Source organism: Chenopodium quinoa, unplaced genomic scaffold (assembly GCF_001683475.1).
Source record: "Chenopodium quinoa cultivar QQ74 unplaced genomic scaffold, ASM168347v1, whole genome shotgun sequence".
NCBI classification, from domain to species: domain Eukaryota; kingdom Viridiplantae; phylum Streptophyta; class Magnoliopsida; order Caryophyllales; family Amaranthaceae; genus Chenopodium; species Chenopodium quinoa.
Window position 1 is genome coordinate 2,286,300 of NW_018745454.1, and position 18,325 is coordinate 2,304,624.

At 36.7% G+C, this 18,325-nt stretch overlaps 1 protein-coding gene and 1 pseudogene across 2 annotated transcripts; both read right to left on the reverse strand.

The window, feature by feature from the left end:
• Positions 1–188: 188 nt before the first annotated feature.
• LOC110714644 (mediator of RNA polymerase II transcription subunit 12-like) lies at positions 189–15,220 on the reverse strand. Of its 2 annotated transcripts, none has more exons than XM_021893196.1 (14): positions 14,793–15,220; positions 14,550–14,658; positions 14,209–14,414; positions 13,110–13,169; positions 12,585–12,690; positions 12,209–12,277; positions 12,051–12,104; positions 11,822–11,929; positions 10,175–10,324; positions 9,013–9,360; positions 6,555–8,890; positions 2,934–5,549; positions 2,213–2,543; positions 189–1,269 (listed from the first exon to the last, which is right to left on the reverse strand). In XM_021893196.1, the coding sequence occupies exons 3-14, from the start codon at positions 14,337–14,339 to the stop codon at positions 817–819; spliced, it is 6,762 nt and encodes a 2,253-aa protein (XP_021748888.1). In that variant the 5' UTR covers positions 14,340–14,414; positions 14,550–14,658; positions 14,793–15,220; the 3' UTR covers positions 189–816. The 2 variants fall into 2 exon arrangements, with proteins under 2 accessions (XP_021748888.1, XP_021748889.1); XM_021893197.1 differs by having other exon boundaries at positions 14,209–14,445.
• A 1,698-nt stretch (positions 15,221–16,918) lies between these two features.
• On the reverse strand, positions 16,919–18,325 carry LOC110714335 (annotated as a pseudogene).

An 18,325-nucleotide genomic window follows, 5' to 3' on the forward strand; every position in this document is an offset into this window, starting at 1 on the left:
ATTCCGCAACAAATGTTGGTGACATTACATAGTAGATTTTGAAGTGGAGAGCTCGCTCACAATCAAAGATCCTAAAGGAGAATCCGCCAGCGTTTGTGAAGATGTACAGAAAATGTCCAATGAGGCTTTGATGCTCATATTATAAATGGATGCAGCATTAAGTTTAGGGCTGTGATCAGGGGCTATAATTTCTGGAGAATGAGCTAACACTTTGAATATCTAAGAAGTTAGGCAAAAGAAAAATGGCAAATAGCCATATTCAGGCCCATGATCTACAATGGCATTTCTTCAATGCTGAGTTCAAAAGTCATAACACCTATGCCCCGGCTATATTCTACAGTATAGATAGCTACCAGCCAGAATATCTGGTGACTTGGTGAGCATAGTACTCAGGGCATCAGAGGAGAAGAATGGGACAAGATATTTCAAAAAAAAAAAAAAAAAAAAAAAAATTACAGAGCAGAGATTTTGCCGAGCTCAAGCAATCACGGTCACCATTATATCTAATTATATACAAGCCTCCGACCCGTGCTTGTGGCGGTGGTGTTCATAGGTTAGTTAATGAAGCAGACTTCAGATAAGCAGCCACCTTGGCACTTGGGCAGGATAAAAATTCATAGCAGCTTACACAGATCCTCAGCCCTCAGGCCAACAAGTAGCAAGTATTCCACCTGCTTTCTGGCCCTCCAATCCGAGTGAAGAGGGCAGCAACAAGAAAGATAATTGCCTTCTTAATGCACCATGAAAATCATTGATTTTTTTCTCTGAAGGATCTGCTCATTCCGGGACCAAAATAAATTACAAGGTCAAGTAGGATCAGCTATCGTCATCCACAGCACCAATGTATGTGAGATCAGTCCGTCTCACTCTAACAGCTCCTTTCAACCAACTGGATGCTCTAAGGTTAGCATGGTCACCACCACCCATAACTGCAGTGTTACTAGAAGATGAGCCTGAACCTGCCCCATCTTCCAAAAGCATCCATGGGTCAACCTCCAAATCGTTATCAGGTTGAGAGACAGCTGATTTTGACTTTCCAAGCATGGCAGTAGATGTAGCAGTGCGCACAGACGGCAGTATATTCTTTGGCAACGGACTTGCTTGGTTAGAAGGAAAACTGACACTGGGCTGAAGTGAAGCAAGAGCAGTAGATGCAAGAGAAGGCGGCTGGCAAGAGATAAAGGTTCGTGGGTTGGGTACAACAACTGGCATAGCTGCTTGAATACGCCATCGTATTGCATCTGGCAAGTGCATCCGATCCAACTCACTCTGCAATAAGCAAACAGAAAAAAAAGATGAAATGATACCCCTAGGATACACCTTGATATCAGATATACACTCAGAAAAAACATTATATCAACCAATGGCAAATGGCACTAGCATTCACACAGAATATAAACAAAAACTACAAGTCACATGCTGGCCCCTTCGCTGAGCATAGTTACTTGATAGATGAGCTCAGAATACATGACCCCTTCACCCCTCAGGGTAACCTTTAATCCAAGGAAGTACAACACAATAATTACATGCAGCAACTAGTTGAATAGGTCTGTTTCTCCAGTCGCTAACTAGCTCCGATTGGCAGGAACCAATTTGGAGCAATTGATATCACATGGTTTTCTGGTAATTTTTCCTTTCAAAAGAAAAACCATACATACATACCTTAATAAATATACCCATTTCTCCTACATACCTTAATAAATATACCTTAATAAAGAAATGAAACGTTTCTTTAGGGGAGGAGGGAGCAAAACATTTAAGTTAAGTGCATCCTTATTGCATCTTGCATCAAATAGAAGTTGACCAGAAACAGCTTCAAAGATTTATCCTAGCTCTCTTGAAGAATACAGACTGTTTCTGGTTTCATACAGAACCAATAATGTGTCAACAAGTCATCTATTAGTAACTTTCACACATCTTCACCTACCTATTAGATTGTTTCACCCTTATATATGAGTTACAAATTAATTGCTTTAGAAAGAAAATGGCCGATTCAAGTCTTTTGAAAAGGCAATTTATTAAAAACACATAATACATCAAAAGGTAACATGGAAAGGCTAACAATTAGCAAAGGTGATTTTTGAATGAACTCAGCATGATGGGAAGAAAATCAAAGGAGAGAGGGGCTCAGTTATTAAAACACAAAAAACATGCCAAACACAGACATCATGGAAACAACAAACCAGTAACCACAGCAACACAAGAACCAAACCTGTAAATTCTCTAAGATCTCACGATCAAATCCAGCAAAGTCTTTCGAGGACACAACAGTTGACTTTGAGAGAGATTTTAATCTGAGCCAACTGGGTTGAGAACTGTTCAGCAAAGCATGTAATACTAGCAATAGCCAATCAAATAAATTCTTCCCTGACAAATCCAAAGAAACATCTGCACAAGTTTCCATCTGTAACTCAGAATCTTTCAGTGGCGATCCCCGTCGAGGATTGAAAGACATGTCCACATCTTCATAAACAACCCTACTTCCAAGAAGACGGAGTATAGCTGATGCAAGCATAAACCTTGAACTGCGACCAGACGAATCCCTGGAAAATCCAATAACTGACTGAGAAAACAGCAACAGAAAATGAAGTGCATTTCACAAATAACAGAACAGAACACATAGTAAAGGCAATTGCCTCCAGGTTAAGCTACACCCACAAAGCCACATCATCCACAAGCACCCTCTTATTAACAATATGCAAGGGGTCAGCCAACAGTTTGCTAAAATACTCATGTAGCCACATTACAGTATCTACTTAGAAATCTTATGTTCTGAAGCATTTCTAATAATTTTGAAGACTACATAAGAACGTTTCATTTTTTTAAAAGGGAAAATGTTAAAACAATAACTTTCAATTGAACACAAAAAGGATGAAAGTTCAACATGCAAAGTACAGATGTAATACAGTACCAAGAAGAGAAAAGGCATTTACCCATCCGCACATATAGAAGGAAGCAATCTCACAAGTAGCTGTAGTCGCAATGATATTGATGCTCGCAGAGCTAAAGGAGAAGACGGTGCTGAATCAGTTGTTACTGCTGCTGCTCGTCGGGCTAACCCAGGGCTACTTCCTTTCATGCTCTTTCTGGTACTACTTTTGCTAGTAAAACCTTCAGACCCAGAAGGAGATGATCCTGTCTGTTTACTGGACCCTGAAGTAAACCCACTTATTTGTTGCTCAATATTGTTCATCTGCTTAATAAGCTCACTTGCAAACCTATTGCGAGAATCATCAGGACTTCGATCAATGCAAGGAAGAACCAATTCCATAAGAGCTCTCTCCGTCACAAACTGTTGATTGGAGTTGAGGCCTTCACGATTTGACAGCTTTGAGGCACCTCTGGCATTTCTTTTATAGTCCTCCTCAACCAGTTCACCTTCTTCCACAGATGGAGTTTCAAATCTCCTTTTGTCTCCCCGACTTCCTATAGCGTCAGAATTGGAATTAGCCCAGCCCCAGGGCTTCGAGAACTGGGCCTTAGTAGAAATAGCTTTAGAATCTGCAAAGTTCACAAGCCGCTGCCTTATAGATTTCTTTCCAAAAAGCACATCTTGTCCTTCTAGAAACCATTTAACATGTAACAGCAATGAATCTTCCAATGACCTTCCAAAAAGACGTACTACTTCTGAAAAGAGTGGAGCAGCATCTGGCCTCACCAATAACCTTGTAAGGACAATCGGAATGAAATTGCTCTCATTTTCCAAAGAACCACCCTTATCAGGATTAGGTGTAAGGCAACGGATAGCCTCAGCTACTGATACTGTGTCATTGGAGGAATCTAGTTTATTGATAAGGGTTAGCTCACTAAGAAAAAGCCTAAGCTCAACCCACTGCCAATGAAATTTAGCAGGCTGCAAAGTATCCAAAGCACTAACAAGCCTATCAGAAATATTTGTTTCACTCTCCTCATATTGAACCTTTGCATCACTAGTCCCAGATAATCGACCACCATCATCCTGCAAAGACACAGAATGTGGTAGTTTACAGTCAACTAATGCATTCAGAAAAAGCCTAGCGCGCAGAGGGATAAAAGCTTTGGCCTTTAAAAGCCTGTCTGAACCATTCAGCTCTAAAATGGATGCAAACTCAGCATCTGTAGTATCAGAAGTCACGATATCAAAGAAACCATGAGTATCTCTTAGACATATATCTCGAAAAGGTGCATGTTTTATTGCATCGCCTATAGCCAAGGACAAAGACTGTAGCAATTGAGGAATCTCTTCACGACCTCCTGGGGTGAAACTGAAGATAAATGGCCTCCATATCATAAATGCAAACAAAGAATATGCTGGAGGTAACACAAGGTTAATAGGAAGTGTGCGCTGCATCCTTGAAAGAGCAATCACAGAGGGTTCACCTAGAAGCTCTACAATTACACCATCAGACACTGCTCTACAATTTCCAACAAGTAGCCTAAACCAATGAATATAAATTTCAAGTGCATTGTCTATTTTGAGGGCCCCAGCTGATCTTGCATTCCCATTTGAGTGGGTCCGAGAACTCCTAACAAACTGAACCAAATCCAAACCATCTCTAAGCCTGAAGACTGTTACCATTCTCTCCAGGCTAGAGACCCCGTGGATAATTGCCCCAATGATAAGAGCTGACACAGCTGCAGAAATCTTTGTAGCCCTTCCAACAGCAACTTTTGTGGAATTATTAGGTACTTCATTTGACAAATTCACGCTAGAATCATGAGCGTCGGGTGACACATGATATTGACCTCGAGCATTCTTACCTGGCAAAAGGACTCCAGCAAGAGCAGAAGAAGCTTCTGTAGCAAGAGCTATTTCAAAAGCACGACTATGCCTCTCACCAAGTGCTTCTTTGAGTAAACACAGGCAATTTATATGTATCCGCAAAACTCGGCGAGCAAAACTCAGTGACCCAGTTGGAGCAGGAAAGTTTGAATGATTACTGACTGATGTGAAATCTGGCATTTTAGCTATAGCTGGCCCAACATTGCCAACGATTGCAGAAACAGCAGAAGAAACCAAAGCAGGATCCCCTTCTTGAGCAGCACCACCAGTCTGCCTAATACAATCAATGAGCCCAACAACAATTTGCTGAGCAATTTGATACCCATCATCCCATTTGTCTATGCCAGCATTCTTTTGAGCACCAGGCCCAAAAAGCTTTCTCTCCTTGCCAAAAAGGTGACGAACTGCTTCTTCAACACATCTTTGCACAATTTCTCGCATACTCATACCCATTCTAGACGAACGGTTACTACTAATTTTTTGGCGGATAAAATCGTCAAGATCCTCAACACCAGCTGGAACTGCAAAAGAAAAACCAAATTCTCCATTTTGCAATTTTCCGGATTCAAGTTCAGAAAGGAGTCTTTTGTCACAAGTTGCCTTAAAACTTTTCTCCCATTCTATTACACTGCTAACATTGCAATATTTCTTCAGCAAATATCTAGCATACAGAAAGGTTGGTGAACCGGAAAGCCTGCCATTGGAGCCTAAAACTGCTGCAACACGATGCATTGTGCTTGACAAGATTTCAGGTAAAAGATCCACAGCAAGAATTATGTTCTCATACCTAAAACAGGTAAACAGTAAAAAAGAGGAGAAAAAAAGAAAAGAAAAGAAAGCAGGTTCAGCAACAAGATACAAATAAAATAAAGTCTGAGCACACAGAAACAATATAAAACATCTTTAACCATACATCCTTCTTCAAATCTATTTTTACCATGGATAAAAAGAGGGATAAAATTTTGCAGCAGCAATAACGGGAAAAATTTACAAAATGAATACATATAATACAGAAAAGATATAATAGTAAATAACACCATTTTCTGGGCAAATACAACAACAGATCTTGTATGCCCCAGATTTATTCAAAAAAATTCAAAAGAGAACAACAAATGTAGACGCCTACAATTATATAGCTCAAGTATTCAATTGACCTGGTGTGGAACAATCCCATCGTGATATAACTATTATTATATACTAAGAAAGGACAAGACAAGGAATAGTAAAATTACTTCCTTGAAAACATAAAATGGAAGACAGAACAAAAAATTATAATTCCTTCATTTCCATGTTTGTCAATACCCTACTTCGAACATTTATAACTTTAATGATTCTTTAATCAAAAAATAAAAAAATATTATATTTTGAATATATAACGAGATTATCTAAACAACAAATAAAATAATGATATTTATTACTATTAGTAATAGAAAATGGTAGAAATCAATATAGAAATAGTGTGTTAAGTGAAAATGATAAAAAACACTTGAAAAATTGAGGAAGTAGTGAGATTATTTAATGTTAAGCAAAAGGACAGTAAAAAAAAAATAATAATAATAATAATTTAATTAAATAAGATAAAATTTAAAATCAAAAAAATAAAAAAACCATTTTAATACAGAAATTAGACAACTTCAACACAAAGTTCAAGGTCACATTACAATAACAATATAGCAGAAAAGACAGTCATGAGATGAGAATAGGAAAGAACCAAATGTTTTGTCCATTTATCCATGCACAAGTATAAAGCACAACACATCCACTAACAAAATTAATAATATACTCAACACACCTCCGTATAGCTGACAAGAGAAATGGTTCCTTCACTTCGCATGCATGGCTTTCCACATTTCTAGGCAGCACCATCATATTTCTTCCACCATGTATAGGGGCATTAAGATTACCTAGAGCCTTAGGCAACAGCCAAACAAGAAAACTGATTGCCAAAGGCACTTCAGTGCACATGTCCATCAAATAAAGTATGACAGACAACTCATCCTCACCAAGCTTCCACTTTGCTGAGCTCTTTTCATCAACAGAAGATAAAGACCGATTAACCTGACCAGCCTTGGTTGAAGTTCTTTCTGTTTCCTCAACAACCTGCTTGACATAACTAACTAGCCAAGCAGAAATGCTCCTCTTCTCAGCATATTTCAATCGCTTTAGCTTTTTACCAATAGATACAATATCTGTGCCACTGATTGCCCTGTTGCCATCAGCAGATTTTTCAGCATCTCCTTCCGGAACTGGCCGATGGTGAGGACATCCCACCTTATTGTCACATACATGGCTTGTAGATGCTCCCTGACTTCCCTCAATTCTTGATGCAGCTAGTTGAGCCAGACTTTGTGTTTTACGCACAGACTTCTGTCGACCTCTCGAGGCTTGCTTGCTCGGCTTGATTGGTTGTTCTACTTTAAGGGAATCCACGGATTTTGGCTCCTTCCTCACCCACCAACTATCTTCATCGTCTAATGGGTTTGAAGAGGGTCTATGAAGAAATGAATATTTTTCTTCACCTATTTTTTGTCTCTTTGCCCTTTGACATTCTTCACAGCCAGGTGTTCCATCTGCAATGTCTAGCTTACCTGAAATGAGTCCAACAGACCTTTTCATGTTTACTTGAGATTCATCAGCTCCAGCATCAGCAGCAGACTTCGGCAGGAGCAACAGCTCCAGAATAGAGAGTTTCAATTTCTCTAGGTCAAGACCATTTTTCTTGCTCTTATTATAAGACACGGCTGACAAAGTCTGTGGTGTTTTCAACTGGTATATGGAAGGAGGTAAAGAATGATCCCTTTGAGAGATTTGATTTTCTTTCTGCTTCTTTGGTGCATAATTAGTACTTCTAATTTGCTTGTGCTCATCAGCAAGCAATCCACGAAGAAGAAGGCACCTTTCATTAGAGTATACATGTATTGCTTCCAGAAGTAGTGATCTGTCAGCACTCTGTGCTTCATCAAAAACATCAAGCATACATGAAACTGAAAGTTGTTTCAAGATCCGAAAATGTCTCTTGCGTCTGTCTGGATCAACAACGGGACCATTTTTGTCCATAATTCCACTAACTAAGAGCTGCCTTGCATATGCCAATGGAGAAAAAATTCCAAAGCGAGTGAGCTCGATGAGGAGTAACTGTACACGCTTAGAACCTTCCCCTTTTTGAGCATCATGTTGATCCAACCAACATATTATAATGTCATGTAAGGGGCCAGGGCTTTCAAAATAATCTGATGTTTCAATGCAGGTAAATTTGTCATAACTTACATCAGCCCTACTTTCAGAACCTTTCTTTCCTTTTTCTGACCTCTGTATCTCCCTCATCTTTTGCTTCATGAGCCTAGTAGCAATATAAAGTTGAGAAAAATCTTTTCTCCCAGTAAATTTTACATCATGAAAAGATGACGTTCTAAAATCCCTGAAATCACAAGTACACCATTCGCAAAGCAAAAACACGGAATAAACTAATGGAGGACCAACATATCTTATCCATTTTAACGATGACCTTAAGCATGGGCTTACTTCGCCAATCCAACCTTCATGAACAGAGGAGTCAGAAATACCTTCAAAGAGTAACTTATAAGCCTCTTGGACATCTCCTAGCACAAGAGCTTTATCTAAGGCTTGCACAGCTTTAGCAACATTCTGCCCAGAATAGCCAGGGCTGGCAGCCTTTGCCAAATAAGTTGATCGTTTCTTGATCGACGAAACTACACGCCTAAACCAAGATGATGGATGTTTGACATCAAGACGGTTGTTAGTTATAACATGCGAAACCCCTGCAGAATCATTCTTTGGGTGTTCAAAACACACAGGTGACTTAGAATGATGTGACACACCACTTTCTGCAGACATCATCAGACAGCGCGGCAAGGGAAAGCAATCCAGACCAACAAAAGTATCCGGTACAGACAGTATTAAATATTGAAGCATCTCAACAAGAGCAGAACAAGTATATGCTCTTCGAGAATTATCCACCGGATCAGAACAGCCTGTGGAAGCTTCCTTGAGAAAACGCAGAGTGACTTCAACAAGTTTGCGCACATATGTTTGACATGTAGTAATGGTTTCCAATACTCCATAAATTATTGGCAGAAGGAACTGCATGACCTTGAGTAAATCTTTATCCTACAATGAACAAAGGAACAAAGTTTTAAAATAAGACAGAAAATCAATCAAATCAGATAGCTTACTATAATATTAGGTGGGTATGTCAGAAATCTAAAATTTAATTAAAAAAAGAAAAGCACCTGAAACTGCAAGAATACCCAGTCAATAACTTGAGAAGGAAGAATAAGTCCTTCTGCATGGTGCCAATGAAGAATACGCACCACATACCACCACTTAGTATGCAATGACGGCTCCTCAGAATCCAAAGCCGATGAAACTTGATCACTTTTTTTTTGCACTGACCCTGCATATAGCATTTGTTGTGATCGATCCCTATTTTGAGGGATGGAATGAGAACTATTCCTTGGGAATAACTCATCCAGAATATACTGCAAGTAATCAGTGACATCCTTTGTCCAAATCTCTGTACGCGATAACTGAATTCGGTCAGGAGACCCACTGGAGACACTTGAGGATCCAGGCCTAATCTGCAAAATTTTAAATGCAGGATGACACATTATAAAATATAAACTGAAAGACTGCTGTGAAGTCAAGTGGAAATAACAATGATATGCATCCCATCAATAGAGTGTGTTAACAAATTTAGGCCAACAATATCAGAATATCAGGATGCACTCAAAATGCTAGCAACGGACAACAATTCTGACCAATAAGCATAACACAAAACAATCCAAAATATACAAAAACTGAAGTGCATTCAAAAATTACGTAGGAATATTTTATGTAGAAAGGTAAAATAATTAAATTATGACACGAAAATTTGGGGACATATAGGAGTAATTTTTTTATTCGAAAATAACTAAAAAATAAAATTAAAAAATAATAATAATAAAAAAAAAAAAAAAGCACAACATTTTAGGAAACCCAAAAAGTAATATAAGAGTTAGAATATGGGACGGAGTGAGCATATTTTTTTTAACTCTTTTATTTGTTTTCTCTTTATTCCAACTATGGACCACATATAGACAAAAGTAAACTTCTATATTACCCCAATAGCAATAATAATAATTTCCAAACTTCAACTCATAAAAAGTTTTCCATTTTAAGTCGAACATTATAATATTTAACAATAAATTTTGCTGGTTAAATCTTAGTAAATGTTTTACTCATTTAAATCAAATGTGCAAATTTCACAACCAGTTGGTTTTACCCATTTAAGTCAAACGTGCAAATATCACAACCAATTGTACATTGGTGAATGAGCTAACTACTGGCAAATAGAAGGAACACAAGATAATGGTTTTTCCTTATGTGATTTGGGGAAGGAGGGAGAGCACATACCTGATTGAGATAGGTTACTTTAATAAACCATGTTGCTCTCAGCAAGGGAACATTGTTTCTGATGAGAACCTCAAATAGCGACTTTTTCCTATAGCCATGGGGAACATGATCTGCTAAAGAACAAAGGCTTTTGTGGTATTGGGATAAGCCCTGGAAATGGAAGGCACAAACATATATCAGAGGAGCACATTTAAAGCACATACGTCAAAAAAATAATCTATATAAATCAGCATATCTTCCAAGATTCTGAATTACATATTCTTTCAAATACTTTGACAATATATATCAACTCAAACTATGTTCTCCTCAGCTTAACTCTTCCAGTAAAAACAAGTTAAGTTCAGCAAAGTTAAGTTGACTTAAGCAAAAGTTCAGCAAAATTACTAAAAAAAAAAGGAAGCTAATCATGCAAGATTCAAAAATTAAAATGAGATTTTCCGATAAAGGAGAAAGCACCTCATAACAGCCGCATTTTGCTTCATTAAAGATACTATATAAAAAAATTATTATTGAGCAAGAGATATTATTTCTATAAAAAAAGTTTAACATGTTTGCCAACAAAGTAGAGCCATTACGATGTTTAACTTATCAAAAAATATCTAAATTTAACTGTATCCGAAAGTTAATCTTCATAAAGATTGAGTATACGATTGTTCACCCCCCCCCCCACCAACTCCAAAAAAAATCCCTAAAAAAGATTTTTCGTGAAAATACGCATACATTAGTGTAACTATTAGTATGAGCAATCCAGCTAAAACACATGCATGAAAATGAGTACTATAAGCAACAAAAGTAGTAATCCCTTCAACAACGAACATGTTTCCATTCATATTCGGCACAATCAGCAGAAGGCATAAGTTTTCAACTATGGACCCTACAAGTGTATTCATTAGTTCTTTGTCAAACTAAGGCCCAATTCTGTTCACGTGTTTTAACCATCAGGAACAGCTTCAGAATAAGCTGAAGTTTAAACTAAGTAATTAAGACAAATTGTTAATTGGAAGACAACCATCCAAACCCCCAAAATATGGGATCCCCATACACCTCCTCCCATTAAATTAAACCAAAAGAATACAAAAAATAGATTTTAACAATATCTTTCCTTCCGCCACGCCAGGACACACCATCACCTCTGGCTCTACACCACACCAGCCAACCATGACTTCTGCCACTACTAACACTGACCATAATCATCAAAAACACCATTCCAACAAGAAGCACCACTGCAAAATCACACTAAGCAACACCAGTTCAACAACATCCACAGCCAAAAATCAATACTTTAAACCCCTTGGATATCTACAATCAAGAGTGAAACCCTTAACATTCATTTCAGGTCATATAAGTTCCAGATCTGGAATTTCGAAAGAAAGATTGACAACCTTAGGCCAAATGTTTGCTAACCTAAAGAAAGGCCAGTGAAATTTTGCTATGAAATTTGCACATAACAGCAAACCTGTAAAATTTTAAGTACAACTGGCACTAAACCTGTAATGAAGATAGCACCATAGGTAGTACACAAGTACCAGAAACCTTAATAAAATTTTCCAGCCCACCAATACTATCAATTTCCAATAAGATACTAAGAATTAAATTATAAAAAAAAATAATAAAAAAAAAAAAAAAAAAAAAATTGAGAACACAAACCTCAATCCATCTTTTCTTAAAGTCCTCGCCACAAGACTTCTGCTCTGGAAAGACACAAGATTTACTCAACAAGGAACCAGAAAGTGGCTCTCCGTAAACTTGGCCAGCCTAAAGGATTAAATTGCAGGGCATCAGTTTCACTCAATATCACTCAATAGAAGAAATTAGGATACCCACCATCGAAAAGCAAGAAGCAAATATAAAGGCTGTGTTACAAAAAGATAATTACCTTGCGCTTCTGAGCACGAGACTCATTGATAGCTCTAAGACGTTTCCTAATTGCCTGCAACGATAAGTTTCATACACGTCAGTACAGCCAACACATCCATTAAATAACAATTAACAAAGCCATATTTAAGTTGCCAGCAGCCCCCCGGCAGTTCTCACCTCTTTGCATTTAAGAACAATAGGTGCCGTAAAAGTATTGACTTGTGTAACTGAGAGCTCTTTAGTTTCCTGCAACAGACAGAATAAAGCTACTTGCTGTAACATTCATATCTAGAAAAAAAAAACAGAAGGTAAGACGTGCTCTAAACCAATCATCCAACCGGTAATCCATGAAAAAGATAAAGTTTGTTTACACTTTTCACTATCATAAAAGAGATCAATTTTGTATATCTTCAAAATGACTATAATAAGTGTCTTCTGTAAATACGGATATTTTGCGTTCTATTGGAGAGGTCAAAGGAGGCTTGACAAGAAAAGCCCAGTAAAACAAAGGAGAATGTGAACAAAGAGAATGAAAAATGCCAATTTTGATTACCTCAAGCCCTTCAACTGTTTCTCTGTAACCAGATTGCACATACTCCTTGGTAAGAGTCTCCTCCGGACAATTGACAGTTTGTGGATGAAAGTCAGGTGCACCAAGGCTAAACAGCAACAGAGAGATGAAAAACAAGAAATCAGAAGCAAATAGCACAAATACATTGAAGAAGAATCTCAGTGTTTATTCACTTTGCATTGGGACAGCAAAGCTGTTGATGAAGAAACAAAAGGAAAAGAAAACGTCATCAAAATAGAAGCAGTGAATCCAGTGATTAAACAATCTTATATTTTCACTCTAAAATTTCATTCAATTCAACATTTCAGAATCTACAGCATTTTTCATTCAAGAAAACCATTATACCACTATATATAAATAAAATTACAACCACACAAACTCCATTCAGATATAATTATGTTGCAGCAGACAGGGAGGAAAAACAGGATTAATTCAATGTCCTAATATGCAATAGAATAATTCCTAGTTTAGTCAAATCTACTAAACTAAAATAAAAGAAAAAAGTACCGAGAGTTGAGTGACTCCTTCTCGCACTTCAACTTATATGGTGTAAGTGGTGAAGTCCGCCTGTAAGAGTTTACAAAAAAATGAATTATAGTGTTGCAAAAGTAAATTGACCTGCAGACTGTCTTTAATGAACTAAGTTCATATTGATTATAGATTCCATCAATTTTGAGATCGGATTGGGATCAAATCTCTATCATTAAAAAAAATAAAAAATATATTAAAAAAAAAATAAAAATAAAAAAAAGTCGTTGCTGTGCAGATCTGAAACAATTAACTTATTTTTTCTGATGGTATGCCATTGCATAACAACAAAATATCAAACATAGGGGCAAAATCAAAAGTATTCATATGCCTATAAACCTAACAGAAACCTGACCTTAGATATAATACTTAATGGGGAAGACAAGACACCTGACCTTAGATACAGGAAAGGAGCGACCATCACAATTCACAATACATAAGTAGGAACAGTAACAATCCTGATATCAATACCAGACAGACACTACCCAAACCTAATAGGAAAAAAAAATAATAGAAAGAAATGTTCCGTAATCAAGGGTGTGACAACATGATATATAGCACCAAAAAGCTGAGTCAAATATCGGAGGTAAGTTAGCGCCAAACACCTCTCGCACACAACTCCCCTCCCTGCCCAACAACTGTAAAGTGAAATTCTGAAATCATCAAATTCTGAACTTAAATATGATTGCATCAGACTGTTTTCACATTATCGACTGCTTGCTAGTGGAATCCTCTTCATAAAGAAAGACTAAGCACCTCCAGTCTCAAAGTCTAGAAGGAGAAAACACTACATACATATTCCTTTTCTAAATCTCTAAATCAAACAACTTGATCCAGACTGTCAAAGTTTAGCATTGTTCAAACAATATCCAAGCAGAAGTACTGTCATGAGTAATTGAACAAAACAATTATTTCGTATTCCAACACAATCAATAGTGCCAAAAAGGTATATTATCCAAAATACTTCGCGGGTTATAGTTCGGTGATCTATAATGGAAATGTCACACCATAAGGTTTCAACTTGCATAGCTTTAAAACAAAATTCACGATATCCAAAACTAAAGTAAGAACGATATACCTCGAGTTTAAAGAGAAGTTGGCAGACAAAGACGGATCGTTCCGAGCATTAGTATCTCTATTGGAAATGCCCCCAATAGCAGTGTTGTTATTGACAGCACTAGTGCAGCTAGCAGCATGATACCTTTGCATTTCTCCAAACTACCAGCAGCATACTGCCTACACCATTTACCCACTATGATTTTCTGCAATTGCCAGTCCCAAAAACTGCCATTCCACCCAAAATCTGCACTCATCACTAACCAGTACCAAAAAAAAAAAAAAAAAAAAGCTCCATACTTTGCAAAATATATATATATATAAAAAAATAAAAAATTTGAACATAAATAAAATCATAATTACCTGAATCAATAAATCAGACCTCTTGAAGAGAACAATCCACTTCAAATCATAAACCCTAATTTCCGATACAAAAATCGAAAATCCCCAAATCAGCACCAATTAAGAAGCCCTAGAAATCGAATGAACACAAAATTAGGGTTTCCAACAGTCAAGATCAAGTAAAAAACCTAATTGACGAAAAATTAGGGTTTTTCCCCAAAAATCAAAATCACGAAAATTCCCAAGTGAGAGATGAATCTGCACCTTCGAGAAAGTGAAATTGAAGGGTAATTGATTAATGGAAGCTCGAAAAAAAATGTGGGAGTTACAGGTGATGTAGATGACGACGAAAATCCAAGAAATTCTGGGAAAAAAAATTGTTCGAAAATTTTTGGAATCAACGATAAAAGAGCACGAGGCAAGAAGAAATCGGAGGCGAGATAAATTTTTAGACGAGGAGAGAGAAAGAAAGACGGATGTGGGGATATTTTTTCTTTTTTATTTATTTCTTTAATTAATTATTTAATTTAATTTACACTATGATCTTATATGATACACTAGTACGATTACTTGACTTGCTTACTAACTACGAGTCATGCTAATTAGTAAATCCTAAATGGAGTATGAAATCTATGGGAATTAGCGAGTTTGAATTGTTTGTTAATCTTAAACTTGTATAGTTGTATGATACACTAGTACGATTAATAAACTTGCTTACTAATTACGAGTCATGTTATGTGTGAAATCTGATCTACAAGATTTAGTGAGTTTAAATTGTTTGTTACTATTAGGTAATTGACGAGATAACATTTAAATGTAGCACAAACTTTTTAAAAACAACTTGAAATTATGAAAGTAGAATTGAGATTAGTGTGTTTGTAATAACATTATAATTACTATGATCTGATGGGTAAAGATTCTATAAATGAATTTGATTGTTGCATACAATATAAATTTTGTTTCATCTGTCAAGAAAGGCTAGCAAAGCCTCGATTAAAGAGTAGCATGGGTGACATTAATTATTTTTGCGATTAATGATAATGGCTATCTCTATAATTTGTTCTGTTCTGGTGGCTCAAATTATTGGAGAAAGGTAATTAGTTACTAAATTTGTCCAAACTAAGAAAGGAAAAAAAGTTTATTGTCATAAATTTTTTTCTTTTTTGAAAATATTAAGAAATGGCTTATAAAGTATGATTAATAAAAGGATATTGACTTTTCTTTAAAAGAAACAATTGAACTAATTGAGGCATGTGAGGTTCTTTGTTATTGAATAATTGTACGTGCGTGGTTACTAGATTAGGGTTTCAATACATTGACTGTAGAGAATGAACTTTACAAGAATTTTATTGCAATTGTGTGAAAGGAATATTAAGTAAAGTCCTATTTTTATTTTCTAATTATTTATATTTTTTATTATATATAGATAATCTAACTTGCATTACAATTTCACTTAACTACAATTAGATTTTTTTATTACTTCCTTTGAAAATGCCAAGAGACGAGTTGGTTATAACTTATAACCCTAATGTTAAATACTCCTACACCAAACACCACTCAAAGGCGGCCCTCTTTAAATATGGTGGTTGGGAGGGGAGAGGGAGTTCTTACATCAATAGCCTCTAGCAAAAATTGATTTTTTACCATAACAAAAGCTTAAGAGACAATTTATACAACCAAACCAATTCAAATTGAATGATCCATTGTAGTAATGAGAGAATTGACAACCTCGACATTATTCGAATTGTTCACAAGAGACGAGGAAAGAGAATACTATAGGAATGGTAATAATAATGGCAATGTTAAAATTCTCCATAGCAAAGAGCACTTCACAATTTGTAATTTTTCATATAAATGCATCATCATTTTGGACTTTGGTTTATTTATTTATTAATTTATTTTTATTTCATTATTGTAGAATTGGTTGAAGTCTTAGATCAAAAGAAATTATATCAAATTAAACCATAAATATTTATAAGTTGAAAATAAAACATCAAAGTTGTTAATTTATTTTCTCCAGTTATATAGGCATCCTCATAAATTCACACTATAAGGTAAGAAGCCTTCCACGAAATATTGATTAATGTTACCATCAAATCAACAATAAATGGTATTCTCTTAAGAGCAATTAATAATTTACCATGATTGCCAATAACTTTAATTTCCAAATCCACCACCACTTCAAAGCTTCATACATGCAAGGATATATACATCACTAATCCTTTTCAAGTTCATAGTTAAGACCAAATCAAATAACCAAGAACTCCAAATCAACCGTAACACTAAAATCAAAATTTAGCAATGTATGTAACCATTATTAGTATACTATATCTAGAAATCAAATGAAAAACATGAAAACAAAGGTAAAGCATTTTTTTCTTTGAAAGAGCTTACCATTCGCTCATGTTATTACTATCCCCTGCTTCCTCATCTTCATCCATAAGTTGACGATCAGCAAGCAACTCATCCAGAGGAATGGAGGGGAACTCGTCTCCATCGGTCATAGAAGCTGATTCCGATGCTTGGTAGTCCTTATTCGAGTACAACGTTAACCCGAACCTCAGATCAGGGTTCTCTTCCAAGTCTCTCAAGAATTCCTCATACTCATTAGCCTCTTTTTCTTGCTCATTTTTACCTTCGGCAGTGTCATCAGCCTCCATATTAAGCTTCTTAAGCTTCCAAGCAGTATGACTTCAGGAAGAATAAGGCCTTTGTTCTTGTCCAACTCAGAGTCATTATGATTCGCGCCATAAAGATCATAACCAAGGGCATAGTCTCCGGGACTAAGTAGATGGCCTTTGTTCTAGCACAATGTACTTCACTAGACGCCTGCTAGAGAGCAGGCTGTCGAAAGGTGACTTCCAATATTGATCAGCATCTAGGAAGCAGTACCTCAAGGTGTTTGGATCCATCAACATTAAACTGTTGGTTACTTTTGTGCAAATCACAAGAGGGCCTATATTCCCATGACTAGCAGCCACTCTAGGAGGAAGACATATAAGGTCTTCGCGACAGATGGGGCTGATATCAACTGAGAAAGTGTACTTGTACCTGTAAGTATTGCTCTTCGAATCCTGAGACACGAGCTCTTTGTCACTGCGACTTTTGACAGGAGCAAATTTACCAATAAAATCCACAAATTTCAACCCATGACTTCTGTTGGAAAAAAAGAAGTCAATTCCATTATGCAACTGCTTAATCCTGATAGCTTCATTGGCAGCATCATGCTTAATAATAAGCTGTTCTAAATACAAGAAAGTCCTCCTGTGCGAAACATGCTGTCGCAGTTGAACTGATGCAACCCACTGATCTGGATTAGACTGTATCCTATTACAGTAGGAGCACATTTGGTAGAGCTTGACATAGATTACATGATAAGCTCTCTCTAAAACCGCCCCACGAAGCACTTCTTTCTGAATTCTTAGCTTCACCTCAAGCCTCTTAGACTTTTCTTCTCTCCAAACAAACTCAGCATCCACCAATGTGACTTTAGCCTTGGCCAAATTCAGCCTCTTCAGGCAGAATGTCAGGAGTTCCTTTGACTCTGGATCAGCCCTGACTCGAGTATTCGGAGGCTGCAAGTAAGTTTCACATTTAGGGCAATATGAGATTCTCACTTGCTTCTGCAAACCTTCTGTGATATCGATTTCGGAACACAAACACCTCACACACATGTTGGCTGCATTTGGTTGCATAGAGATGCCACATTTGCAGCATAGAACGTTGCCATGGGTTTCATGTACTAGAAACATACCATTTCCCTCTGACATTGCTTCAGATTACTGAGAACCCTGGAA

Bases quoted from the DNA above. Each gene is read 5' to 3' on its own strand.
- LOC110714644 (XM_021893196.1), bottom strand. From the start codon at position 14,339: ATGCAAAGGTATCATGCTGCTAGCTGCACTAGTGCTGTCAATAACAAC. The intron at 9,361-10,174 runs GTATGTGCTCTC...AAAATTTTGCAG, and splicing joins AAGTAACCTATCTCAATCAG to ATTAGGCCTGGATCCTCAAG. The intron at 2,544-2,933 runs GTAAATGCCTTT...TGGATTTTCCAG, and splicing joins CCTTCTATATGTGCGGATGG to GGATTCGTCTGGTCGCAGTT.